The sequence below is a fragment of the Pipra filicauda genome, unplaced genomic scaffold (assembly GCF_003945595.2).
Source record: "Pipra filicauda isolate LSUMZ 115617 unplaced genomic scaffold, ASM394559v2 scaffold183_size1465899_pilon, whole genome shotgun sequence".
NCBI lineage: Eukaryota > Metazoa > Chordata > Aves > Passeriformes > Pipridae > Pipra > Pipra filicauda.
The window spans coordinates 49,198-77,123 of record NW_024104291.1 but is presented as its reverse complement, the minus strand read 5'-3'; the positions used below and the strand labels follow the sequence as shown (position 1 = coordinate 77,123).

At 43.1% G+C, this 27,926-nt stretch overlaps 1 protein-coding gene across 1 annotated transcript; it reads left to right on the top strand.

Annotated features, from left to right (window-relative positions):
* Positions 1-27,845, top strand: FOXJ2 (forkhead box J2). The gene is made up of 12 exons (XM_027723944.2): positions 1-176; positions 1,636-1,760; positions 16,389-16,741; positions 17,250-17,324; positions 19,290-19,358; positions 19,727-19,867; positions 20,295-20,493; positions 22,327-22,653; positions 23,055-23,156; positions 23,619-23,819; positions 24,588-24,686; positions 25,265-27,845. Exons 3-12 carry the CDS (start codon positions 16,409-16,411, stop codon positions 25,351-25,353), a joined length of 1,635 nt encoding a protein of 544 aa, XP_027579745.1. The 5' UTR covers positions 1-176; positions 1,636-1,760; positions 16,389-16,408; the 3' UTR covers positions 25,354-27,845.
* The last annotated feature ends 81 nt before the right edge of the window (positions 27,846-27,926 follow it).

Here is a 27,926-nt window from a genome sequence, read left to right as displayed (position 1 = left end):
TCGCCGGGGTGATCCCGCCAGCTGAGGGGCGGCAAGAGGCGGCTGCTGGCAGCGCCCTCGGGGGCGAGGGCCCCGCGGCCACCGCCAGGGTGACTCGAGCCCCGGTGCCGGGGATGGTCGGGGCCCTGGCCGGTCCCCGCGGGCAGCCGGCTCCCCCCCTCCGGCCGGCAGAGCAGGTAGGCAACCGCACCTCCCCCGGCCCGGCGCCTCCTTAACCCGGGGAGGCGGGGGCGGCCGCGGCCAGGGGGAGCCGGGGGAGGCGGAGCGGCGGCTGGGGAGGAGCCGGGGCCTGCAGTGGAGCCGCAGCCCGGAGCAGCAACCGCGGGAGCGGCGGGGCCTGGAGAGACTCAGCGCCGCCCGGGCCGGGCCCCCGCACCGGAGCCCGGGGAGCGCCTCGCGGACGAAGCCGCGGCCCGGCGGAAGGCGGCGAAGGCGCCGCGCAGCCCCGCGCAGGCCCGTGAGCCGCCGCGGCCTCCCGTGGTAGCCGAGCCCGGGCAGGAGGAGCTGGGGCCTGGGGGGAAGTCAGGGACAGCGGCCGCGGTGGGGGGACACCCCCGTAGCCTGCCGGGGTGGGGGAGAGACCCTGCCCGCCGCCCCCCGCCCCGCCCGCAACCCCGCCGGGCAGCCCCGCTCCCGGTGCGGGGACACCCCGGCGGCCCCCCCTGCCAGGCCCCTTCCCCGCAGCTGGTGAGGAGCTTAACACTCGCCCCCTTCCCCACTAACGAGCCAAGGCTGCGCAGAGGCCCCCGGCACACAGCCTAGGCAACTGTCTAGAAGGAGGTCTGCTCTTCCTCGCTGTGGGACAGTCTTCTGGAGCTCCCTCGATACGAAGGGAGAGGTGTCCTCAGATCCCAGTTTCTAAGGATTGTGAGAATAACCCTTAGCACCTACTCCCCCCTGCTACTGAGGAAATTCCTCCCTCAGGCAGAGCGGACAGCCCTTCCCCAGACCAGATAGTAACAGGGGAGTCTTCACAGAAGGAATCCTGTATGCCCAAGAGAGGCAGTCCCCAAGACAGAAATAAGCAGGAGCTCCAGATACTTACCTAGTAATTTTAATTATTTACATCTACTCAGCAGGCGGCAAAGCGAAACAAGGGAGAGAAAGCAGAGGCAGATTTAGCTTTTCTTTCCTTTTCCAGTTGCTGGTAACTGGAGATAAAGGTAATTTCCAATACTGATCCCATCCTCCTTCATCCCAAGGAATATCCCTCATCCCTTAATTCTAAGAGGGTTTTCTTCAAATACCCTGTGCAAGGAGAGAAGACACACCTCCTAGTTACAGGGAAAGGAAAAGACAAATTTCGCCGATAATATCCACAGAGATAGCAAGAATTTTTTCAGAGAAAGATATTTGCCCACCTTTAAGGACAAGGTGTACCTAGACAAAAGAAAAGAGAGATTTCCAGGTAGGGAAATTGGGGAAATTGATTTCTGAAATAATCTGACTGTCAGTAAAAAGGCTGTCTCCCGGGGGAACACCCCTTTGGTACTTAGCTGCCAAAAGGAAGAGAGGATCTCCATCCCAGGATAAAACCAGCTGTTTTAGGGAACTGACTATCCCAAGCAGATTGTTTTAATACTCAAGATCCTGATTTCATCCACAATCCTTTCACCCTCAAAATATTTCTTGAAGAAGCTCTTGGAATAGCTGACAGCAACACTCTGAGTATGGGTCTCAGAGAAGGAGTGTGAAGGGCAGCACCCCAGCAACCAGCACTGAAGATAATCCGCCTCCCTCCAGAAAATCTTCCAGACAGAGTGAGTGACCACATTATATCACTTCTTTATTCCTAGCTGTCCTTCTCTCTCACCTTCTGTCCTTGTTTTCCATGTCTTTTCTCTCACTGTATCTGCTTTCCTTTTAATCTTTTCTCTCCTTCTCTTTCTGAACCTTTCCCCAGGCTTCTTTCTCTGTGTGTCTTTCTCTGTTTCCCTCATTTAGCTCCCTTATATGCTGTATGGAATTGACCTGATTCTTTCCCTCACTATTTAGCTTATGGGAGACCTTATCCCTATTTAATTGTAAGAAACCTCTCTGCCCTTTCCCTTCTACTTTTTTTTCCTGGTTTATTCATCCTGGGCTCAGCCTGTTTCATCATCGGTGTGAATTAGTTTCTGTCATTTAGGGGTCATTGAGAAGGGTAATACTGGCCAAAAAAAGCTTTGAGGAGACAGGAGCAGTGATTTCTAGTGCCAGTGTCCAAGGATGCACTCATGGGGTGGAGTTCTCCGTGTGGGTTCTACTGTGCTTGTAACTGAGAATAAAATCATTGTGCGATGCATACCTCACTGTGCTTGGGATCCAGAGGTACAGATCCCCATGCAAGTGCTCTGAGACGTGTGTCCTAATGTACCTGAGGGACTGTGGGATGAATTCTGGAAAGAGTGCCCTTGAGAGTGGGTTCTATGGTGCGCAGGGGCCTGGGAATGAAAACCGTGACAGTGCTGGTGGACCTGCTCTGAAAGCCGAGAGAAGCCATGCGGTTGCCACCAGTCTTCGTTTGTGCTTTATGCTGTGTTCAGAGGCTAGGAACATGAATCCTAATGCTGGTGCTATGTGAGCTGAGCTGTTGCTTTTTGTAAATGAGGCAGTTAATTCCCAGTCACAAATGAGTATTCTGACACCACTGTAGTGATTTCCTGAGAAATCAAGTCTGAGGGAGATTTCATCTCAAATGAAGCCAAAGCAGATTCCAGTAGTAGAAGAATCATGCCTAAGGATATCTCACCTGAAGTATTCTTGTTTCTGTTCTCCAGTGAGATATCAGCGAGGAAATCCAAGATCAAAAGGGCCAGGGCAGGAACCCTTTTAGAAGCCTTTTGGGAGAGCAATGGTTAAACAGGGAGTCCCTAAAGAAGGAACTCCTTGGTGTAATGTGCTAGCCAGATCAGACAAAAGATGCCAGAGTGATTCCCCATTTTGGCAGAGGATTCTGTCAGTTATCCATAGCTTCAGAAGGCGCCTCTTTCTAAGGGAAGGCTGAACCACCTAGCATACATATGTTCTGGGGGTACTGTTAGATGCCCTCCTACCTGTTGCCCTGTAGTTATGCAATCAGCCTGTTTTGAGTACAGCTGTGTTATCTAGCACGAGGAAAGAGATAACTGAGGCATTTTGGCCTTTGTACATTCAAGGGGGTAACTGACTTTTCATGCTCCTGAGGTTAATTTACCTCATGCTGCCCCCTTCCTCACAGTAATGACTTGACATTTTTCAAGTGCTTTTGGCTCTGATGGATTGCAGAGCACTTTACGGAATATATATGCCAGTCTTAATAAAATTCTGCTCTTCCACAATAATTATCTTTCTGCATATGAAACATTTTTTTTCCTTCTATTAATGATAAAGATTAAGATTTTTGTACTTGCTGCCTGAGTATTAAATATTCATGACAGACATACAAGGCTGAAAGTGGTGTGCTGTAGACTAATTGTTATATATTTGTTAATTGCTGACAGAGCATGAAGTAGTGACTTGGACACAAAATTAAGACAATCTCTGCTCTGAAGATCTTGTAGTCTAAAACGCAGCTATGCAAAAGCTAGGACGTACTCATAAATTTAAGGGAAAAGGGAATAATTTTTAGAGAGCATAGCTCTTCAGTGTGATCATGTGTTCACATCAAGTGTTTGTCACAGGTGAAAATGCAGCTTCCTCTGAGATGGAATACTGCAGCTGTTCTGCACCATTTATTTTATACAAAAGTATTCGTAAAAGAAAAAGGAAGAGTATTATTTGTCTTCATGAAAGTGCAAGGTACTTTATAGACACATTTAAATGAAAGTGCTATGTCTATAAGAGTTTACATTAAGAATATTAAATCTGAATACCTAAAATTAGATTTTAAAAACCACATTAACGTACCTAAGTAAATAGCCTAATTCTTGTAAATCCCCAGGAACATAGAGTTGGCTTCAACAGAAGGAATGAAGTCTTCAACATTTGAGTAAAGAGACACTTAGCTATGTGTGTATGGGTTTGTAAATTTAAATCTGGACATTCATGCTTACAAAACTTGACTTTTTAGATTGAAGCAGTCTGATCCTGTCCTATGGGCACTCAACTCCCGTCTAAGAACTGAGTGTGTGGCATTTCTCAGGTCAAGTCCTTGAGTAAAATGAAATGAGATGGTATAGAGAGTTATGGGAAAAGGATTATGTTATGATCAGGAGGTTATAATAGTGTTTAAGTATGTGTTCTATAAGTTCTTGGGTTTTATCTTGAAATCTGCTTTTGTAGGCAAGTTTCTAAGATAGAATAAGGAGTCTGAAAAGTTGGAATGAAAGAATGAAATACAATAAACAGTTTGAGGAGTTTGGATGTAATTTCCCAGTCCAAGACAGGGTTGTGACTATTTTACTTCTGGTTTGGTTTTTTGTTGTTTTGGGTTGGTCCCCCCCCCTGAAAATACAGCTGGTGTCTTCAGAGAAGTTTATTCTTACCACAGAGGCACAGGTTACAGCTTACTACCTCCTCCCCTAAACTTCAACTGACCTTCATGTAGTGGGAGATTCTGTCTGCATCCCAGTTAGGATCTTTGGCCTTTTACTTCAAGTGTCAGAAAGGAGGTACGGTTAATGGCAACTGTGATATGGACAGCTGTCCCTCAAGAGCAGGACTGGGCTGATTATCTCATTTTACACAGCTGTCAGAGAGGAATTAGATCTTGGTCGTTAGCAACCAGATGATGAAAAATGCTTTTGGACTAATTTTTCCATTTGCTTCTCCCAACCTTGGGTAGAACTGTAACCAGTGACTTTCACACAGAACCCTCTATGTTATGTAGTACTCCATTTGCAGAATATGTTTCTGATTGATGCTTCAGAATTGAAACTTCAAAAAAACATTGTTTCTAGCATTTGCAGCCTGGAAGACAATTTAGAAAAGATGAGTAGTCCATAGATTAATGGACAGCCTAATATGGTATCTCTAACGTGTTTTGACTCTCCAGTTGTGTTAACTCTGAAGCCTGAAGAAAAGCCTTTAACTCACTGTATTGCTGGCAGTTGTACATTTTATTTTAGCAAGAATATCCAGTTGATGTGTTCCACCTCCAAATGCTTATCATCTTGGTAGGAGGCAGTATTGGTACTTGCTATCTGTTCTGCTGGTTTTGTTTCCTTCTTCCTTCTACGGGATATAAGATGAACCTAAAAATCTATAATATGTTTCTTCCTGTACTCATGTTATGTTTTTCACTTTTAAGTCCGTCTATGTATTACTGAGAGAAAGCAACCATGCTGCAATATGCTTTCACAATTAATTAATTGTGAATTTTCATTTTAAGTTTGAAATGAAAATGCATAATACTGGGAATGTTTCAAAATTCAGAGATCTCACAACCAAGTTTAGGACCAATTTAATGTTGTATCCCGTGGTGCTTTGCCAAGATTTGGACTAGACTGTTGTTTTATCCTTCTAGTTTTGACCTGCCCAATCTTTTACCCCATCCTATTAAGGACCTTAGAATTGTCTTGGAGGCAGACAGCACAGATATTGCTAGTGCCTGACCTTTGTGAACCCTTTCCTGAACTCCTGGGTTCTGTAGCATCGCATGACACTCGAGTTCCTCTCCTGCATCTTTAAGGCCCAGCATGTTTCCACCCTGCCTACTTCTTGACTTGCATTTCCTCCTACACCCCACTCCTCCTCTCAGCTGTCCCTGCTCTTTGCATCTCGTTTCCCTTGCAGTCCCTTTGGCATTCTGTCCTCTGGTCCTACAAGCCTAAAATGCTGCTTTTCGTCAAGTAAGCATCCCTCGTCTCCTCTCTAGGATTCTTCACTGGCAGGAATCCTTTCTTACTATGTCTCGCAGGTTCTGGTCTTACCTGTATTTTGACCTGTTCCTAGTTTGGCTTTCATTAGATTATATGCCTGATTTTTTGTCTGAGGTTATCTCAAGAAACTTTTTTTTTAATCAGTGAAAATATCCAGTTCTGCTTGTCTGTGAAGTGTCACTTTGTCTCCACATTCTCTTACCCTTCCTTTTCCTCTGGCCCCCTTTGTTCCTCAGGAATTGCTAGATTTTGGTTGATTAGAATGAAAACCCCTTGCATTACATTTTCTGGTTCCCTCTAGCACTTGAGGATCTTGGTCTTCAGAACTGAGGTGAACAGTTTGTTCAAGGCCCAGTACCTCATTCCTTATCTTTCTGAGCTGGTCAGTTTATTTGATGTGAAGTCAGGAACTAAGGGAATGTATGTTCTTTTTTTGGCCTTTTTTATGTATAAGAGAGACCGAGTAATGAGGGACAGGGTGAGATGATGAGTGAGAGCTTTTATACCTCGAGGAAAAAATATTTGCTTTTTTGTTTTTTACAATTAGCAATTCAAATTTTGTTTATGCTCTCTGCTGTATAAAGACTGTGGCTGATTATAGCAGAAATATGTAATTACTGTTAAAAGTTCAAATCTGAATAATTGGGAAGGAATCTGAACTCTTTGTGGTCACAAATTAAAGGAGCAAAGTTTCTGAATTCTCAGTTTCCCCCTAGAAAACTGTGGTTAAATAAAACCAAGACAAATTCTCCCTCCTCATCAGGAACTTGCACAGAAAAGTAAGCAAGCTACTAAAATAGTTACGTCTGAAATTCCCTTTATCTGAACAAAGCAGACAAGCTTTGAATGTAGAGAAATGGTCTGGGATTTGGGAGACCCATGTTATCTGCATGGTTCTGCTACTCCTTTGCTGGCTGACCTTGGGCTGCACGCTTCTCCATGCATGGCTTCCCATTTATCCTGGAATAGGTTATTGTAAGGGTTCCAAAGTATAAGGATGAAAACCACTTTTTAATGGTGGCTGTTCTTCTTGCTTTTGATTGCCTTAATTACAATGTGATATTGAACTCAAAAACTCTATATGCTGTTTTTTGTGACATTAAGAAACAGCGAAAGCACAATGCCCTGATTAATTATTGTTTCCTGGGAGGACCAGTGACTTCAAAATTAAAAGATCCTGTACCATATCTGCAGTCTAGAACTGTTTAGTGAGTTGATTTCACTACAGATATTCTCACTCCCCTGAAGCTTCTCCTGAGATCTCTAATGACCTTTTCTTGGCCAGGTCTCAGGGTCTCTATTCCATCTTCATCCTTCTTGGCTTCACTGCTGTTTTTGACACTTGATCATGCCCAGTCTTGAAATCTTGTCCTCCCTTGACTTTTGTGTCAGTATTTTCCTGGTTTCCCTCCTACTGTTCTAGTCATTCATTCAGTAGCTTCTGCAGTAAGCTATTTACCTTCTTCCTTTTTTTTTTTCCCCACAAGTTAGACACAATGACCCACTTCTGGTGTCCTCTCTTTGCTTTTCTTTACCTCCTTCATTCCAGGGATATTAAATTATGCAACTTTGCATACTACCTTAACATATTCTTTAAAATTAATTGCTGCAATTGCTGTGGCCAGTACGGAATTCTAGACAACTCCTTTGAGATTTCCCTTTGTTTCCTGCTTTCCTCTGTTGCAAACCACCACAGCTGGGCCTATAACATGTCCTTGCTCTGAACATATAGGATGGAGACTCATCTTCCAGTTCATGGCATGAATCTTTTGCTGCTGCTTTCTCAGTCTCTTTGGGTAACCCTTGCTCCTTCATTTACCATCTCTGTTACTGCTCCCTGTTCCTGCTGGCCTCTGACAACTGTGTTACCTTCTTGTCTTTTTAAAAACACAATTTCTGAAGCTGTCCTCCTGGCATGTTTTCTCAACACGTTGCCATCTCCTCCTTGACAAGCCTGTGCTTTGGCTACCATCCACCACATAAGGTTCCAGCTTCTTGTACTTACTCTAAGGGGCTTCACATTTATGTTTCTCCTCTATCTGTTGCCGTCTCTTACTGCATTGTCCTTTGCTCTGCCAGCAACACAAGCACGACATTGTGCTTTTCCATTTTTTGCATGAGCATCTCTTCATTTTCTTCCTCAGCTGACTCATATCTTGATGCACAGAGGAATATTGCCAGCCGGTAGAGGCCAGACACACTGGAAACTACTTATTTCGTAGAACTGTAGAATCATTAAGGTTGGAAAGGACCTCTGAGATCATCACGTCCAACTGTTAATTGTGTGTTTGCAATTAACTGTTTTCAAATATACAAATAACTGTTACTAGCACATTTGAAAATTATTCAAGATGTCTAACTGATAGTCAGAGGTAGTTGTCTTACTGCATGTACCCCCCTCTCCCTGACTTCTTTCGTGAAGTAAATAAAGATTGTCATAAGCAAAGACACAACATCTCAAAGAGTGGGACGGTCAGGGTTAGAGCAGAATAATATTTACTTGCAGCTGCAAGGTGACAACTGTGGCAAACAGTGTGGAAGAAAGGGACTTCTTTCAGTGTCTGTAAGGAGATGAACAGAAGATTTAGTTTCAGGATGATACACAAAACGGAGCATTTTATGAGTAGGATGCATAAAACCAAGTAGCAACACAAGCATTTGAAGCAAGGAGAAACCATTAATGAGGGTGTGTTATGTGGCAGTGTGGTTCTGAATCCTCTTGACCTTCAAGCTTGGTACAAATCTTTACAAGTTGTGAGCCTGGCGAGGGATTGTCAGGTGTTTTGTTTGCTGGAAGACAGTTCAGCCAGTTTAGTTGAGAATAACAGCTAACAGAATAGTAAAAAGGAATTATGTTAAAGCAGTGGTTGAGAGCTGATTTATGAGCTTCACACAGTATTACTTGATTCTTCTGATCATTCTCCAACTTCAATTTCAGCTGTGCTTTGCTCTCAAACTCCTCTTTAGCAGGCTTTTCTGCAGTGGTTTGGTAACCTCAACTCTGGGAGCGTGTGCTGTATGTACATTTTGGGCACGTGGTATACAACTAATCTGTGCTGGATAGCAATTTCCTGATTTCCTATGAATTCAGTACATAGTTCTTGCTAGTGCTTGATACCCATTTCCACAAGTGGGTTGTGGCTTGTTTTAGCAACTATTGCAGAGTTCGTATTGACTAATCTATTTTCAGTGGTTCAGCCTTTCGTGAACAAGTTCTGACCACTTGCAGTCAGTTTGTCGTTTTCCCTATACCTGGCTGCCATTCCTTTCTCTTATATAGAAGCTTTTCACTATTACTGTCATTAAACTGCAAGGTTAACAGTAATTTTTCACTGAGACCCGTTTTTTAATGTAAGAATACAGTTTTCTTTTTATAAGCATGTTACACACAGAAACCCAAGTTAAAAGAATGTATCTTTGCAATGCTGTGCAGATCTTCTGAGCAAGATATTCTGAATGCTGATCTACTTCTGATGTTGTCTCCAATTTCAGAGACAATCTGGATATTGTATCAGTGTTTGCATATCTTGTACTGAAGGTTTATGACTGGATGTGATTCTGATAAGCAGATAGAATTGAAATCTTTCTCTTCAACTTGTGTGCTCCCGAAAGGCTGGGGGAAATACCTGCTCTTAGATACTGTTTCTCTACCACAGACTTCCTGGTTTCCAAGGGAAAATTTCATTCCAGATATGTGCTCATAAATTTGAATTATTTCAAAACCAGTACCCGATACCTTTGTCAGTGTAAGAGTAATTGTTCTGTTAATATTCTTAAAGCAAATGTCAAAGATTTCTCTCCTGCCTTGGCATATGTTTCGAATTACAGCTCCTACTTCCAATGGTAAAATATTGTGTAGTGATTCTGAGGGTGGAGAGATGCTGTAGAGCCATTTCTGCTGTGGTGATGTATTTTCATTGAGCTTCTTCAAAGTGCTTGGTTTACTTTTTACTTAAAATCTGTTATTGGAAGGGTTGTCATAGGACATTTGGCTTATTATTAGAATAAATCTTTTCTAGTAGTCTTATTACAAAGGAAATAACTTCCAGCTCAAAAGTATTTTAGGCATACCACTATTCTCAATGTAATTTGCTGTTTCTTTTGACAGGTGTTACATATTCCCCACTTTCCCTTATGCAGCACCATAAATAAACAAACTAGTCCTAACTTTGAACACGTATTTTCAGACTGTCTAAGGGGTGTCTGCAGTGTCCGTGTAGTATTTCTCAGTGCATTTTTTTCCTGCATGTTTATATAGCAGACAACAAAAATATTTGATTAGTTGATCTTATTAAAATCTGGCAAGTCATTAGCTGTGCTCCATCCTAGCCTGCTATGCCCGTAAAGATCCTGTCTCCCTTGACATGAGCATATTTCAGACTTTGGCTGTAATGCCATCTGTTGATAAGTTTAAATAAGCAGGTCATGTTTTGTAAACGAGACCATTTGTCAGTTCCATACAAAGCTAGGACATAATTGCCTTTGGAATTGAATCCTGACACACTTCCAACATGAGGGTTTTGGTGACTTTATAGTCCCCACAAGACTTCATGCTCCATTAGTACCAAAAATGTCTGTGCAGTCAGTGCTGTTCATTTACTCAATTCAGAGTACAAAATTATATCCTGCTTGTGCACCGTTCACAAAATGGATGGAATCGAAAGGTCCTGTATTAAAATGTGCTATCATGGTATTTATGTAATCAGTAAATATTATGAAAATAAATTTGTTTTCTTTTTATTTTTCCTTGAGATTTAATATGAACCTTATGTTACTGAGATTTCTATTTGTTAAAGGCAAATAGTATCTGTATAACAATTTAATTATGACAGAACAATTAGTCCAGTGATTTTTATATATTAAGCTATGTGTTGTCTAAAAGTTTTCATCTTCCTCTAACTCTGATTTTTAGTACATCTTAGTGTGTACTGTAACTTTTAGCAAATTTCCATTCAGGATGCCATAATCACGGAATCACCTGTGTTCTTTTACACAAAATAGCACTGAACTTTGAAAGCCATTCTGTCTTGCACACTGAGTGGTTCTGAGGAGGGGGTACAGAGCCAGACCACTGTGACAGGGGCAAGTTGCAGGTTGTGACAGTTCCTGCTCATACAGGCAGTACCACGCCGTGTGCTCTTCGGTGACAGGAACTTCCTCCTCTTGGATTATTTTTCCCTTTGTGGCTCATGGCTAGTGAGAACTGTGTGCCCCCTGTCACCACACCTGCAAGCCTATAGTTAACTGGGAAAATGTTTTCTGGCTTGTTCTACTGGTCGCAAAGTAGGGAAGCGTGGCTCTAGGGTATGACAATTTCTCTTACCTCCTTGCCCCAGGGCCTGTTTTTCCTTCTTTCATGTGACACTGCAGGCAGAAGTGTACTTTCAAACTGCAATGCTTTTCTCTTGTCACTAATGTGACACCTGCCGCTCCTTCCAGGTTAAGTTTTATTTTATAAACAATACCCAGCAGCCTCTCTCTCTTCCTTCTTCATTTGATTCCATAAACATAAACATCTTCTGAAGACTTCTCACAATTAGTTACCAAAATGATGGGTAGAAATTTCAGACTGTGCAGATAATCAGGTTCCTTTTTTCCAATTGCTTACATGAAACAAGTATCTCTGTGAGAACATTTGCTTAGAGAAGATCAGATTTTTAAGTGTTTTGTTCCTGCTGTCTTAGTTCACACCTTCTTATTTTTGAGGGAAGACACATGTCTTAAAATGGCAAATTTCTCCTGCCAGAATTAGCAAAATTGATTATTTCCCCCTTTCTTATTGGATAAGAACACAGTGTTTTTGCATGTGTAATTTACACAAGTATGTCAAAATTGCCTTTTTGTCATCAAAGTAGAGGCTGTCTGTTTCTTCATGCATGTGGTATTCTTATGTTTTACTTTTTCTTCTTACACTTTGATGCAGTTTCCTTTAGTTGACATGGTGCTCACCTTTCTGTTTCAGAAAGGTTGCAGTCTTTTTTTTGTCAGCTTGGGTTTGAGCTTTTCTGTTTGCTAAATACCTTAGAAAATAGGTGCATCACTGAGTATATTAGAGGGATATTGTTAGTTAGATCACTGGATCTGTGTTTCAGGCACCTAAATAGAAGTGGTCATATATTTATGGGTCATTGTCAGTCATTGCTTGGTAGTTTGTTGTGCATTTCTTCTCTCTCAAAGTTTATGTTGAGAAATCTACGTTGAGTCTTCTTTGAATGTTTTGCCATAGTGTTTCACTGGATCAGAGTAGCAGCAAATAAAGCAACAGTGAAAGTAAACACAGAAATGTAGAGATTTATTCTAGAATATGCATCTTCTGTAGGCAGAGCACAGCATGGTTTCATTCATTGTATGGCTCCCTGCTTCAGTCGTAACTGATTCTGACTGGCCAGCTTTTGAGTTCAGCCTTGGAGAATGTTTCAGGCTGTAAATGTTTATTAACTGCGTTCAGTGTGACCCTCAGAGTGTTGTTCCCCACATTTCGTACATTTTTCAGTCCTGATATATAAGTAGCAGTGATCTTGGATAACATCTGATTGGGTTGGAGCAAGCATTTGCAAAGTAGCAGGGCAGGCAAAGTACAGATTTCTTCCCTGTGGCAGTAGGGATAGTCCTTACCATCCAACAGACAGAAGGCTGGCTTGCATGATCTTTGATTTGCTGCTAGTTACAAGTATTCAGAGTAAGGCAGTAGTTTTCCTGGAAAGCTGTAGTGAAGTATTACTAGTCCCAAGCGAATTAGTGGTTATTAAGAAGTATTCAATGCAAGGATTTTTTTTTAAACCATTTTTCTTATGAACCGGACAGATTCTTGTCTGTTTAACAGATTTTTGTCTGTAGTTTGGGATCAGTGCTTGGCTGGCATTTTTGCATCTCTCTGACCTGTCTGACTTGAGGTTGTGCTGTAACTAGTTAGTGCTTGGGAAGTGAAGACTGCAGACAGTTTCCAGCTGTTGATGGTGATTATGACTTGGCTACCTTACCCTTGCTTTTTAAAGTCAGCCAAATACATAAACAGATAGAATTTACCTTGTAAAGTGGGAGAATTCTGGTCTTCATCTTTCTTTTTACTTCTTCAAAGTTAATTCTGGCTTGCTAATGTGGTAGGATATTTTAAAATATCCTTGATTTCAATTCAATGTGTTTATTAGTTACTACTATTTTTTTCTTTGTTTGAATGGGATCATAAGAGAAGAGTTCAAAAGAAGATTTGCCAGGCAATAAGCTGGGAAGGGAAAGTTGGAAGAATCATCAGCCTCTCTGGTTTGGCTGTAGTCTTGTTTTATTATACCCTTAAGTAGTGTCAAGCTGGTGCACCAACCACTTGGATAAGGTGAATGAGATATACAACACAAATTAACAATAATATTAACTGCATAGCAAGTATTCTTTTAAATAATTTAGTAACCAATTACACAGCGTTATTTTTGCCCTGAAAGTGTTCTGGAATTGCCACCTTACCTTAGGTTTGACTATGCCTGATTATTGCAGATCCAGTATTGCCAGCACACAGGCTTTTAAATCCAGTAACACGATCAAGTTCAAACTTGGAAAAAACCCTCTTATTCCACTGCTTTGAAATTTCCCATGGAATTGCTGTTGCATCTGAGTCTTCACTTTCTGTCCTAAATTACTGTCTAGTGTATATGTCCTTAAAGAGCTGATGTGTTTTACTGAAAAGTGGTTGTTTCAATACTGGGTGACTAGTGCATTTGTATAGACAGAATTTTTTATTTAAGATTTTGGGATTTTGTTTTGTTGTCAAAGATTTTTATAAACCAAGGAATGGAAGTATTAAAATTCTTAGTGTGGGTGTAATCTGACCCAATTCTAACCTTGCTGTCTCCCTGACAAGTATATTTTACACAAATGCATGAAAGCTTGTGTGTTTGATGATGGGCGTATTGCATATCAGCCTTACATTTTACTGCATAGCAAATCATCCCAGATGCTCTACTGACATAACCTGGGCAAATCCGAAGCTCTGTGAAAACTGCAGGGTTCTCTTCTGCCTCTTGAATTTCTGGTGTTTCAGATTGGTGTCTTATTCTGCCATAGGCTTTTATAACCTAATTTTCTTGATTTCTATGCTTGCCTTAAAAAAAAGGGGTAGGGGAGGAATGGAACTGAAAAGTTTGTATTTATTTTACTTTGGAGTTGTTAACACAACTGATATTTCGTAATGATTTAACAAGAAGCAGTAATCTGTTGTCCAGTTGCACCATGGAAATTAAAAATTTTATGAGGCACACTTACAAAATTAAGCATTCAACGTATATTTAGTTCGTGTTTGGTTTTTCCCAAGTGGAATACTGCTTTTAGTGAGGGCTGTACCTGTGAACTTACTCTGCTGTGTTTTGCGTACATGGTGGTCTGTCCATCCCTACTGGATAAAAATATATCGTTTCTTTTCCCTTGTATTATTCAGGAAGGAATAGTCCTGCTGGTTTGGGTTTTTTTTTTTTTTTCTTCTTTTTTGTGTGTGTCTGTAAATTTCAAATGTTTGATACTAGATCAAATCAATCAAAATGTTATTCAGTAATCTACATCTTGAGGAGGGTGGATAATGTAAGGCCTTTTGCAGCTCTCTAGTTAGCTGTTTAGCAAGTGGTTGTCCCTATCACGCGTGATAGTGTGGCAAATAAATACATGGGTAAATTAGTTGCAGTTGGGCTTTTCCTTTCCTCTACAGAGAGAAAAATGTTTCCACTCGCCATAGATACTGTAGAGCTGCAATTGTACTTTTCAGTCAGTGAGTGCTGTGAGTGACAATGTTAGCTGTTCAATTAGGAGGTGTTTTTTGAGGCCAGGGCTTTGGAGCCACGGTCTGTGGGGGTTGAGGGATGGATTTTGTTGGGGAATTGTGTGGGTGTTTGAGCCCTAAGAGGTGTGGTGAGCACATGCATGGAAATGAAAGGCTTAGTGCTTACGAATGCATTGGAATATGGACTTAAGTGCTTTGGTGCTGTGAGAACACTTCAGTGCAGAAGTGAAAGGTATAATGCATATGGCTGTGGGAGAAGAACCGGTAGCTTCTGTGTCGAAATGCTGGGTGCATCTGTCTCTGGATCTGTGCATCCACACTGTTATTGTCAAATACCTATTTTTAGAATGAGTATCTAATTGGTATTCATGCAGATGGGTGTCTCCCTGTCTCATCTGATCCACTCATCTGAGTGATGCACTCGGTGGGAGGTGTCTGCTGACGAATCTTTCCTAAGCGAAGTGTGTTCGTGTCAGTCTGTTCTCTTACATGTATGCATGTGTTTAATTTGTCACAAATGTCTACATAAGTATGTGCACGTGTTTGTGTTTCCCTTTTCTATGCACTAGCATGCTCAAAGATAGTACCATCTAAACCTCAGAAATAAACGATGCAGAACTTGCATCCCTTCAAGACATGATTCTTCTCTTTATGCAAAGAATAAGCACAAAGCACTGCAGGTTGTGGCCATGGAAACTTACCTACCTCATTCCAGACTTCAAGGGATCGCTCCTAGTATAGTGATACAGCCAGTTGTGAGTAGGAATGATGAACTTTCTGCTGCCTTGTCTACAACAAAAGACGACATAAAAGTTTGTGTGCTAAGTGCACAAGTTCCTACAAGCTCGTGCTGCTAACTATTTTCTTAATATGAAATAAATGCTAAGTAGAGATCCCTGGATACTACTGCAATCCAGGTGTGTTTTGTTTTTATGAGGGGAAGTATGTAATATTTATGAGAAAAGATCCGGAGTCTCTTCCTACCCCGTGGCAAACTTGTGTGACTTCGGATGAGTAAGTTCTTCCTGTGTCTTAGAACTGGAGAAAATACTTGCCTGCTATGTTGTGAATTAAGCAAGATTTAATTCAGTAAAATTATGTATATATATTTAGGAAAAATTGGTTATGGTAGGCAAAGCTTTAACTATTAAGAGCTTAATATAGTCTGTTCCAACTCGACATGGTAGATGTAATTATCTATATATAGTATTATGCATGATCTTGGTGTTTTAAAATGAGATATGTAATCCTAGCTCTAAGGAATAGGATTCATTATAATGTCACCTAATGCAAAAAAAGAGGCTAGGCCTTAGAGAGAAATTAATTTGCCCCTGAACTAAGATAGTCTTGACTTTGAAGATTATGTAATTAAACTGTTGTTTGTATATGGCGTGAATGAGTATTCCCTTTTAGCTATGATTTTCCTCTTACCTGACACAGTAAACCTACTGGATTAGAGGTAATCTTGGTGAAGGGTATCAAGGTTATATGGATTGGGTGGTAAGGGAGTGAATGTGATACAGCTGCTGAAAGGACTCTACTTCCTTTGAACAGATCTTGGTTCTTTACCTGGGGGCAGTGCTCTGGGTAAGACTGCCCTAATAATGCTACCATCAGCACTGTCCCAGCTTCTGTCAGTAAGGATGGTCCTCCCAGAGACACAGTCATAGGCCCTTTTGGGTGCTTCTGTCTGGCTGTGAATAAGGGATATGAACTAGGATGGTCTTCACACAGGTATTTGTGATAGGGGGAGAAGCAGAGGAGGAATGCAAATGAGTGGTTTTGTTCTCAAGAGTTCACCTTGTTTGTGTCTCAGGAGTTTCCTTTCTGCTCCTTTCTCCTCACAGATACTCCTGCTTCCAGCACCATGGCCTCTGACCTGGAAAGCAGCCTCACTTCCATAGACTGGCTCCCACAGCTTACTTTAAGGGCTACTATTGAAAAATTAGGGGGTTCCTCACAAGCAGGACCTCCAGGGTCTGCCCGAAAGTGTCCACCAGGCTCACCAACAGATCCTAATGCCACACTGAGTAAGGATGAGGCTGCAGTGCACCAAGATGGGAAGCCACGTTACAGCTATGCCACTTTGATCACATATGCTATCAACTCATCGCCTGCCAAGAAGATGACGCTTAGTGAGATCTACCGTTGGATCTGTGACAACTTTCCCTACTACAAAAATGCTGGTATTGGTTGGAAGGTGAGGGCTTGCACTAAAATACTCTTTTTGCCTAATTACAAGACTTATTTTCTTAATTCTGTGCAAAATACCCCCACTGAGAAAAACAAGACAGCTGTAAAACTAAGTTGAGCGACTGGAGAAAATGCAGAGATAGGAGTCCCATTTTCTCTGAGAATTTTGTTGTATGTGGTGCTTCCTTAAGAAGGAGTGTGCAAAGGAATTCCACTAACAACTATGAAGAAAAACAAAACAAAAAAACCCCACAAAACCCACGTTCCTACCAAGCTCTGCATCATTTTTCTATTTTCACTGCACCTTCTGTAGATGTAGGGGTGGTTCAGCCCCATATTATCATCTAATCCATCTCTCTTTCCACAGCTTCTGTTCTGCTCCATTCCAGGTATATGTAGTGAGCTTTGGCTTTTGAGTATGCACCATTCTATTTTCTCTACCTGTTCCAGGGCATACTCAGAAGACTGTATGTTTTTGTTGTAGCACTTACCCATATCTCCTACTCTCTCATCAGAACTCTATTCGTCATAACCTCTCTCTGAATAAATGTTTTCGAAAGGTGCCTCGACCGAGAGATGATCCAGGGAAGGTAAGAAATCAGCATGCTCCTGGACAAGCAATTTAAAACTGCAGGGGATAACCTGGGGTTGCCCTTTCTAACTCATGGTTGGAATTTGAAACCTAAAGTGTAGGCAAAAATGGAAGCAGTAGTAAGATTTACTGCAGTCCTTTGGCTACAGACACATTTACTTAAAGGGAACCTCTAAAGGGGCCCTGGTGGTTTTAGTAATTATTTTTCCTATCTGTGATCTTCAGTTGACTTTAAAGATACTGTAAGAAGTCAAAAATGGGGTTGAATCTACCTTACTAGTTTTGTTTCTTTTTCTTCTTGATCTCTCTGTAAAATGTGGGTCTAGTACAACCTGTTCTGTTATGAAAGATCATAGTGACTATTGGTGAACAGCAGGATTATGATGTGACAATCATGAATTTCCTGGAGGCAAGATCTATGAAAGTGAGAGCAGAACCTAGACTGCAAAATATTTAGTGCTGGGAAAAAAATATCATCATCACATCGTTTAAATCTGTAGAAATCATTTACAAGTAAAACTCAAGAATTTAGGAATTTGTTGGCCAAGTAAAGGCTAATAAAGCTCTGATAGTACATATAGATTGTAAAGGGGATTGCTAGCAAAACCAAAACTTGGCAGATATTATTGTTTAAAAAAACTCACAATTAAACAAGCTGAAGGAGATGGTGGGGGCAAGAAGTTATGTATCTAGACAGAAAGATTGTCTCTTCCCCCTCATCCTGAAGTTATCAGAAAGGACCACTTGCTTAGGCCTTTTATTTCAGGTTATATTTAAAGGACTACGTGGTCTCAATTGGTGTTTATAAATTGAAGTAGTAGATCTTTGAAGATCACTGCTCAAAAATATAATTGATTATATGCCTTACTCCAGGAAATCCTAACTGACTTAAGGGTATATGTTTGCAGGTGTCCATTGGCACATTGGGCTGGGTTTATAATGAAAACATGTTCTGTGCTTTATACTTATTCAGATTATTCAGATTTCAATTAGAGGTTAAAATGAGCTAAATTACACTCTGGAATTCTCTTTATACTTATTCAGAAAAGAACACACATTATTATAGACTATTTTGTGTTGAAAGGGACCTCTGGAGGTCAACATGCACCCCCACCCCCACTCCCAGGCAGGAACAATTAGATTAGGTTCTTGAGGGTTTTGTTGGATTTTGAGTATCTCCAAGGATAGATATAGCAAAACTGGCCACTTGTTCCAGTGCTGTACCACCAACATTGTGAAGAATTTTTTCTTCATATCTGACTGTACTTTCCCTTGCTGTAAGTTGTATTTGTTGCCTCTTATTCTTGTGCTGTACATTTTTAAGAAGAATTTGATTCTGTCATATTTTATTTCCCTACACAGTTGAAGACAGTGGTTAGATCCCCTTAGCTTTCTCTTGTCCCAGCTAAACAGATCTCTTCTGTGAACTGCTTGTACATTATATGTTTTAGTTCCTAATCGTTGTGGTGACCCTTTTGTGGGTGCATTCTAGTATGTCAGTATCTGTCTTGCATGGGAACCCCCCAAATGGGCAGAGCACTCAAACTGGAATTTCAGAACCATGGAAAAAGAACGATCCTTCTAGCTGTCTGCCAAATCAGAATATTGAGTTGGATCTCACCAGTCAATAACAAATTCAAGTTGGGAGGAAGCTACTGAAGGGAGTGTGCAGGCCCAAAGAGTTCACCTAGCTTGGATCAAACCATCCTTTTGGTGTCCTGTCACAGAGTGATGGAAAAGTGGAGTATTCTGCCTTCCACCAGTAGCATTGTATCTCATTGTTCTGTGCAACTCAGTGCAAGAGAGGAATCTCTGTACAACACCCAAGTCTCTGTCTGATGTTTTAGAGGGTGGTCCATGTGGTCTTAATGTTTAGTTGGTGCTACATTCTGTGAGTCAGTAGTCCCCTGCTTCAGGAAGCTCTGTGATTTAATCATGCATTCACCAATGGATCTTCTTCCAGGGCTCTTATTGGACAATAGATACATGTCCAGATATATCTCGCAAGAGGCGGCATCCTCCAGATGATGACGTGAGTGTTTTCCTTTCCAGACAGCATGGAGCGGGGTGGGAATTCCCTTCTGGTTTCAAGGAGTCCTTCCAGCACCAGACCATGGTAGTGTTTTGGGGGCAGGGTGTACAGATGGGGAGACAAAGGCTAGGAAAGAATGAACTAGTGTGTTTGTCCTGCTGATTGGCTGTTGGTGCTGCTATTCAGTAGCAAAATTAATCTCGTGTAAAGTCCCTTATCCTGACTTCTCAGTGACTAAGGCCCAGTCCTCCTCTTTTTTAAGCCATGGACTTCTACAGCGGGGGAGCTGGCTTCCCATCTGCAGTTTCACTTCTCCATCTGTTTTTGATTTCTGATCCTTTCCTTTTCTCTTTCTTCCCCATCCACAGATACCGCAAGACTCCCCGGAACAAGAGGCAAGTAAAAGCCCCCGAGGGGCTGTTCCAGTCAGCACAGAAGCCTCTTTACCACCTGAGGCCACCCCTCAGATGTCGATCCAGAGCACCACCCCCATTGCCAACTACAGTCAGGTGAGCAGCAGGGGAAAAGATAAAGTGGGAGGAACAGCACGGGGGAGGATGCATGAATGGAAAAGTGGTGAGGAGAGGGAATTGTGAAAATTGTGATATGGAGGCAAAAATAAAAAGAAGGGAAAGAGCTGAAATTGCAGAGATAGAAAATAAGGAGGAAGTGAATTTTAGCAAAGGGCTGGATGGGGATAAGGATAAAGGCATAATGATATTAGATAGCTGAAGAAAATGCTGGAGCCACTGGGCTGCAGAGGGAGGGAAGTGGTTGGTATTCTGCAAGGAAAATGGCATTAGGGAAGATTTGCTGGGGGATGAGCTAAGTGATATGGGACATCAGTGCATGTTCTATGTGTATCTAGTCTCTGGATCTCTGTCTCAAGTTACAAAAACTAGTACAAGCTAAAGGCCTTATTTCTTGCTCCCTTAGCAGGGTGCAGGGCCTGTGGATGTTGCCTCTACAGTAGCCGGGGGGCAGGGCCGTGAAGGGGCTGATGTGCCACCCCCACTGTACAGTGCCAACCATGACTTCAAGTTCTCCTACTCTGAGATCAACTTCCAGGATCTTAGCTGGTCCTTCCGAAATCTCTACAAATCCATGCTGGAGAAATCATCTTCCTCTCAGCACGGTGAGTAACTGCATGCGTCATGTGGGGTGGGCAGGTATCTGCCCACACAGTCTTGTCCATTTGGCGTCTCTCAGATCTTTCCTCACTTTGGAGCCTGTGCAAACAGACGTTCCTTCTTTGGCATGCTGTAATTACTTCTGCCAGGAGCAGATAAGAAATTTGCACGTCCTTTATCTATTGCTCCCCCTAGTTCTCTTAGAATAAAGAGGATCGTGATTTAAAAATACCTTCTGTTGATACAAATGCAAGTACTGAAATGGCAGAAACTGAAAGAAATTAAGTCCTGAAGAAAAGCACGTCGGAGAAATATTCACAGTCTGTCAGGCTAGAAACCATAAGAGGGAGGAGATTGTTGCATGTGGAGTTTCTCCAGGAGAGTGGAAAGTCTTCATTGCTCAGATCTGTTAAAACTAGGTTTGTACAATGCCGTGGAGAACTGTGCTTCTTAGTTTGAGAGCACGGAAGAGAGAGCCCCCAACTCTATTCATAGCTTGCATTTCTGGGATTGAGGAAGCAGCCACCAGAGGGCAGAATCGCTGCAGGGATGAGATGTCCACGGAAAACACTTCAGAAAAGCCTACAGTTCTTCCCGCCTTTAAATACTTCTAAATACTAATCTGGAATAAAAAGGAATATGTTATTACATGAGCCTTTCACCTGTGCTGCTAGCCATCACACCGTGCAGGCAAAGTTTGCCACTCTAGGAGGAGCCTCCTGAGCTTGTATCTTACGTGAAATAAAAATTTATATACTTCTACTGCTTCCATTCTGCTGGCACTTGAGATTCCTAGTAGGAATGTGTGAGGTGTTGCAGGATGAGCAAGCTACAAAAATGTAGAGAAGAATTTGAGTTGGTGTGTTCCTCTGTTTTTGCAAACTTAGCAGTAGTCTGTTTTTTCCCCTCTCCAAGTCTTAGGCTGTAAGGCACTCTAGGAAAACATGCAGTTTTTGAGGAAATTTTGTAGGCAACTTTGGAGTCAGGATGGCAGTATTCATCCTTTTGCCACATTGCAGTAGTAGGAAGCTCTGATCTTGAATCAAGGTTTGATCTTGAATGTAGTGAAAACCTGAGGCTTGGTTGCAGATGGTCAGGTAAGGGTACTCAAAGTGAGTAGCTCAGGTTGTCCCTGTGATTTTTTTTCACAGAGGTTCCACAATGTGTGGGGAGAATGAACCAGGGAAGCAGACATAAGAGATATGCTGAGCTCCTGGTATTGGGGAATAGTGGAGAACAACTGATGCTCCTGCATCAGGGGATGCCTGAAATGCAGGAAGATAGAAATTACACACCCAATGAGTCAGGAGGAATGAAAGTCATGAAGGAGCCCTGATGTGTACAATGTGATCTGTGTACAAAAGCAGAGCCTTTTATGTGTGTGAGAAAAATTGGGAAGATTCCTGGCCAAGCTGCTTGTAGAAGGGGCCTGAATGGAGCCCTGGGAAACAGCAAGTCAGATGTATCAAGTTATCTGTTTTCTAAATGTTTTGTTGTTTAAGTTTGCTTAGTGGTCATTTATGGGAAAACAACATGTGCATGACATTTCAGGAGAGCATGAGTTACTTTGGCAAATGTAGGAAAAATCCAGGGAGGAATTTAATTACCTAACTCTGTACTAAAATCCTGCTGGGTCTTTGTTGTAGAGCCTTTTGTTTTGAACAGAGTCTGGAGTGCAGCAAGTGCGTAATTGCACAGGTCGTGGTTGTTGGCAGCCAGTAGAGGGAACTCCAAAAGCGTCATAAATAGCGGGATGAGCAGTGTGAAGTTGGATAATGTAAGCAGAGGTCTGATTCAGGCTGCTCTTAAAGCTCCCTCCTCTTTCGTTTACTTGGCAGGTTTCTCTTCACTCCTTGGTGACATGCAGCCCTCCAACCACAATTATTACATGTACCAGCAGCAGCAGCAGCAAGGCCCCTCCTCAGTGGGTGCTGCTCCCCCACTCCACACTCCAACCCCAGAGGGTTGCCCATCCCAAGGCGGAAAGCAGCAGGGTGGTGAGGGTTATGGCCCTCCACCAGTGATGTCCATGCACCCGCCCCCAATGCAGCATGGAGGCTACCACCAGCATCAACAACATCACCCGCACTCCCACCCACAGCAGCAGCCACACCAGCACCAGCAGCAGCAGCAGTCACAGGCTTCAATCAACAGTGCTGGCTTTGGTGAGTCAGGGGCAATGGAAAACACAGCAGGGAAAATGGGAGCAGTGAGGAGCCCCCAGACAGAAATTCCAGAAGTGAGCTTTCCCTAGGTAGTGCCTAGATTGTGTGTAGAAAATGGGTGAAAGCCAGTTAAGGTTGAAATCTGAGAGGGAAATTACCTCCCTACTGAAGGGGAAAGGAGGCTAGATCCACCCTGGATTTGGGATTCTGTTTAGAGATGCAAGATAAAGTCAGGGCCTCAGTGGGAAAGGAGGCACCATCCCTAGTCTTCCATCGGAGAAAGGATTTCTAGCTACTGTGGCATCAGGCTCTTTGGTGAAGAGGGACCAATCTTTTCCTATTAAAGGGTGGAGGGAAAGGGCAATCTGCATTGGATTAATGTTGTCCCTGTTTCATTCCAGCGTTTCCCCCTGATTGGTGCTCCAACATTGATTCCCTGAAGGAAAGCTTCAAGATGGTAAACCGGCTGAACTGGTCTAGCATTGAGCACTCCCAATTCTCAGGTCAGTGTTGGCCTAGTGACTAGAGTTAGTGACTCAGTGATTAGGGCTGTAGTCTAGAACATGTGAGTGCTGTGTCAAGATCTTTTTTCAATGTATCTGTGTCAAGTCCATTGGTTTCTCAGACTCACCTTATTTCTAAAATGAGGTGTCCTACTTCATGGGTTCTGTTTAAGATCCTGAAGCATTTGAATGAATACTGCAGGAATTTGGGGCAAGGGGAATTAATTCATAAAAGTATGTCAGAAAGCTGAGATTTTTCCCTCCAACTCTCCCCTCCCTCACCTGAGTCAGTGAGACAGTATCCTTAGATATGGAGCTCTCCAGGTGTTCGGTGACAGATTTGAAGCACTGAAGTTGGGTTTGTGAGGAGGAGGTAGGATTTAGGGACAGAAGACAGAAACACTTTGCAGGGAAGATGACAGCGTGACTGCTGTCTTTGACATTGTCCCCTATCCCCCACAGAGCTGATGGAGAGTCTGCGCCAGGCTGAGCGGAAGAACTGGACGCTGGATCAACATCATATTGCCAACCTCTGTGACTCCCTTAATCACTTCCTTACCCAGACTGGTCAGCTCCCTCATCTGGTTGGCCCACAGCAGCCCCCTCGAATCTCTGATTCTTGTGCCCTGAACAGTGGCAAACAGGAGCAATCCATGAACCAAGGTAATTAGGCAGAGACTAAAATGATATGTAAATGAAGGCCCAATTCTGTGAATATCCTAAATTACTTACAGTCTTGCCAGGCAATATAGCACTGAGCAACTCAGAGCTAGGCTGTCAGAGGTGTTCATAGCAACTCAGCTTTCTCTGGCTTTAAGGAATTGGGTTGTCCTATGCCTGTGGCCTGGACTGACTGCTATTATTTGATGCATACCGTTGACAGGCAACCTATCCAGGCAGAAATATATTTAAAAGGTAAACCCATAAAAAGGAGAAGGGAGTGGTATTTTTTTAAGTAACCATCAGAAAGAAATGGCCAGTAGAGAGATTGCTATTCCAGATGGCATGAGCTGTAAAGGAGAAAGTGCTTGCACCCGTGTTGGAGAAATACTGACTGAACAAGGAGTAGGAGGATGCACTCTGAGGAGAGCACAGGAGATACTGTGGTCTTGATAGAACTGTGATGGTGTGTGTCATCTAGTACTGAACTAAGTGGATAATATTGAGCCAGCTTGTGGTGTTTCTGGATGAAAATTTTCTTCTTTTACAATAATAGAGAAACTCCTGCTGGTTCCAAGAACAAGATCCCAGACCAAGCTATAGCTTGCAGTTAGGACCCAACAGCTGAACATCTCCTCAGTATCCCGTGGGTCTGAGTGAGTTGCTCTGTGGCTGAGCTGCCACCCAGTCAGGGTCAAGACTGTTGACCAGAACCTTAACAGTTGTTTTTGTTTTGTTTTGTTTTGTTTTTTACCTCATTTCCTTTCACAGTGAACTCCTATGGTCAGCCCCAGCCTCCCCATCTCTTCTCCGGGCCATCTCCTATGTACCAGATTTCCACCCAGGACTCTCCAGGATATAATCGCCCAGGTAAGGAGTGACATTAAGGCATATTATAGCAATGAGCATTAAAGAATTGGTTTCCAACCCCTTTGTGTGTTTCTCCCAAAGCATTTAGTAATCAAATGGAGCACTGCAGGTAGAGAGGGAGGCTGGACTGAAAAAACCCCTCTGTTTAGGGTTCTGCCATAGCTTTGGAAAGGTTTAAGGTGTCAGTGGCCTGATATCTTTCACTTCACATAGACAGTCTCCCAGTTCAGCCTCACCCTCAGTTGGTTGCTTGAAGGCAACTTTATATGAGAAGCTTCTGTTGATGAAGTCCTTTGTGCTCTGTCAGCAGTCAACTGTGAGAAAAGTAAAGGAGGCTGAAACTTAACTTCTGTAGAAGATGCTGTGGAGAATTTCACAGTAGACCACCTACAGACATTGGTAGGTGCTGTGTGACAGAGAAATTGATGCCAGTAGTGTCCTTGTTTGTTAGACTATGGGAAGGGAGAAGGCCCAAACCACTTTGGGTTTCTTTTGCCCAAGAGCCCCCTGTGAAAAAGCATGTAGTTCTTTATTCTAACTGTTCTCTTTCCTTTTTTTTTTTCTTGTTTTTGCCTCAGCTCATCATCTGGTCCCCCGGCCTCCAGGACCTCCTCCAGGCGCCAATGAGGAAATCCCCGATGATTTCGACTGGGACTTGATCACCTAGCGAGTTACAGACTTGATAGGCCGTCCTTTGTGAGGGACGTGGGAGGGGAGGGAGACATGGGGTCAATGGTGTCAGCACCGCCCTCCCCAGCCTCCCTGCCTTGCCTGTATATAGATATATATTCTCTATCTCCGCCAGAGAAGCCACCGCAAGATGCTGCCGAAGATAATCCTTCCTTGCGTCCTGTTTTATCTTCTTTTCTTCTTTTGTTTATTATTATTATTGTTATTATTATTATTACCAATAATTGAGCACAGCCCTCCCCCTCCTCTGGTGGCCTCGGACGCATCGGATCAGCTTTCATGTTGTGTAGTGCCCTATGGAGGGCAGAAAGATGGGTCCTTGGTGCCATGAAAAGACCTTGGAAGGCTGAATCCTCGAGTGCATCTTTCTCTGCCTCCGTCATTTTGCGTTTAACAATCCCTCTTTCCCTTCAAGGTGGCCGGTGAATCTGTTGTATTGGCTACTGGAGTGAGAGAGCCTAGTGGACCCTGGGAGCCTGTAGTTATGTTGTTTCGTAAATGTTGTAAAGGTCAGGGGGCTGAAGGGGCACTGGAGGGGTGATCTTAGCTCTGTGAACTTTGTCACACCAGCAGGAACAGCAAGAAAAGAAGTGGTGTTCCCAAGTACAAAGAGAAGGTAATCCCTGAGGCAGGGAGAGCTAAGCTGAGCTGGGAGGGCAGACCTGAGTTTGGAGAAAGGAGAACGGGGCAGAGATGGTATTTCAGCAGTGAAGTTGGGTTTCACAATGTGGTGCCATCTGTGAAGACAGAGAGATTTTGAAGGGAATCCTGACCATTTCCTACACTGCTTTTTGCAGTCTCCAGGTGAAGCTTAAATACCCATCAGATAAAAGAAGCAGTCAGGGGTCTCACATGTGATTCAGAAAATTCTGTTCCCCAGAGCTTTTAATTTCACCCCCTATCCCTTCAAGCTCTTCTTCAAAACATGTAGTGAGGCTCTTACTTGCATATGCAAATTTGGAAATTTTCTCCCATCAGTATTTGTCCAATTGTTATTTGGCCCTCTGCCCCTCAGATTTCTTTGGAGACTGTCTTTGCCTGTGTTTTGAGTGCCAGCAGCAGGAGCCTTGTTGCGTACGTGCATGTCCTCTGTCAGGGGTTCCCACTTGGTGAACGGGCTCGTGGTGGGCAGATGAAGCTGCTGCACAGACTGGGGGGGAACTTGAGGGACTGCTGGTCAAGGGCTGGACCCTCTGGTCAGGTACCGGGAGGCCCTCACGAGCAGTTTTTGTAAGACGGGCATTAGAAGAGAGAGGATGAAGCAGGGCAGGCTTTTAAACCGAACAGCTGAAGAGTGTAGTATAAAAGGGAGGTGGGTGGGTCAGACCCCTTTCAGTTCGGCTGGAGAGATGACAGCATCTGGTGTAAATCCTTAAGGATGAGTTTTGTCAGCACTTGCAAATCAGGAAGGTGGAAAAGGTGCAGGAGCAGGAGTGAGTGTTGAGATGCCTCCTCCCCAAAGCTATGTCCTGTGTTCCCCTTTTTTTCTGGTATGGCTCTGTTCTGTCAAACCTCTTGCTTTCTCTTAATATTTTGTAAAGCCTCCCCCCATCCCTAATTCCCTGTTTATCAGTGAAGGGAACAAACATGGAGATAGACCATCATGGCCACTTGACATGGGGCAGGGCAGTAAAGTAATAACCTCTACTATGACTGCAGGAAGGTGGGGAACTGCCATTGCTTTTTCAAATTGCTGTAGGGATAAACCAATCGGAAATTGGATCTTTGTCAGGGAAGTGGACAGAGTCTTATTGTATCAGGAGGGGGGAACAACACTTTTTTTTTTCTTTTTTCTTTTTTTGTTTTTTTTTTTTTTTTTTTTTGGTTTCTTTTTTTTGTTTTGTTTTAAGTGTGTGTTTGGGGGGGAGTTCGTCATTGAGTATTTCCAAGAGAAATGAGGAATCCCAGACAGCTTCATCATGGAGTCAGCTGTTATCTCTGCTGATTCAGGATGGGAATAATACATCTTGGAAGCATGTGTGATAGGTTTCTGTGGGAAGTGGCACCAGAGATAACTCATAGCAGGTGCCAGTTAATGCTTTGCAAAGGACATTACTGAGAGCCGGCCCTATGGAAGTCTGAAAACACCACCGGAAGAAAAACAAACCAAGATGGCTCCTTCTGCGTATCCAAGTGCTCCTCATTTGCATATTTGCATATTAAGTTGTGCCTCATTTGCATATGTAAATACATGCCGGTCAGTGTGCAAATTAGCCTCGTTCCTCTGCCCCTGAAATAAATGTGCGTTGTTAGTGCGTGGAAGACATCGGTGGGGTGGGCAAGCACTGGCCTGCAGGGAGGGGAGGGGGGCCAGCCTGGCCTGGAGGAAGGTCCTGCAGGCCCTTCCAGCCCGGTGTGGCCCCCCCTGTGCTTCGTGTCAGTGGTCAGGGAGAGAGGGGCGTGGTTTCACGAGTTTATTTTTGTGCATGCTTTCTTAATAAAAAGAAAAAGTGAATGTTTATGGTTTAACTCTTTTGGTGCCAGTATTGATTTTTTTCCCAGCGGCGCTCATCAGGTTGGCTCAAGTCCCACCTACTTACCTTGGAATTT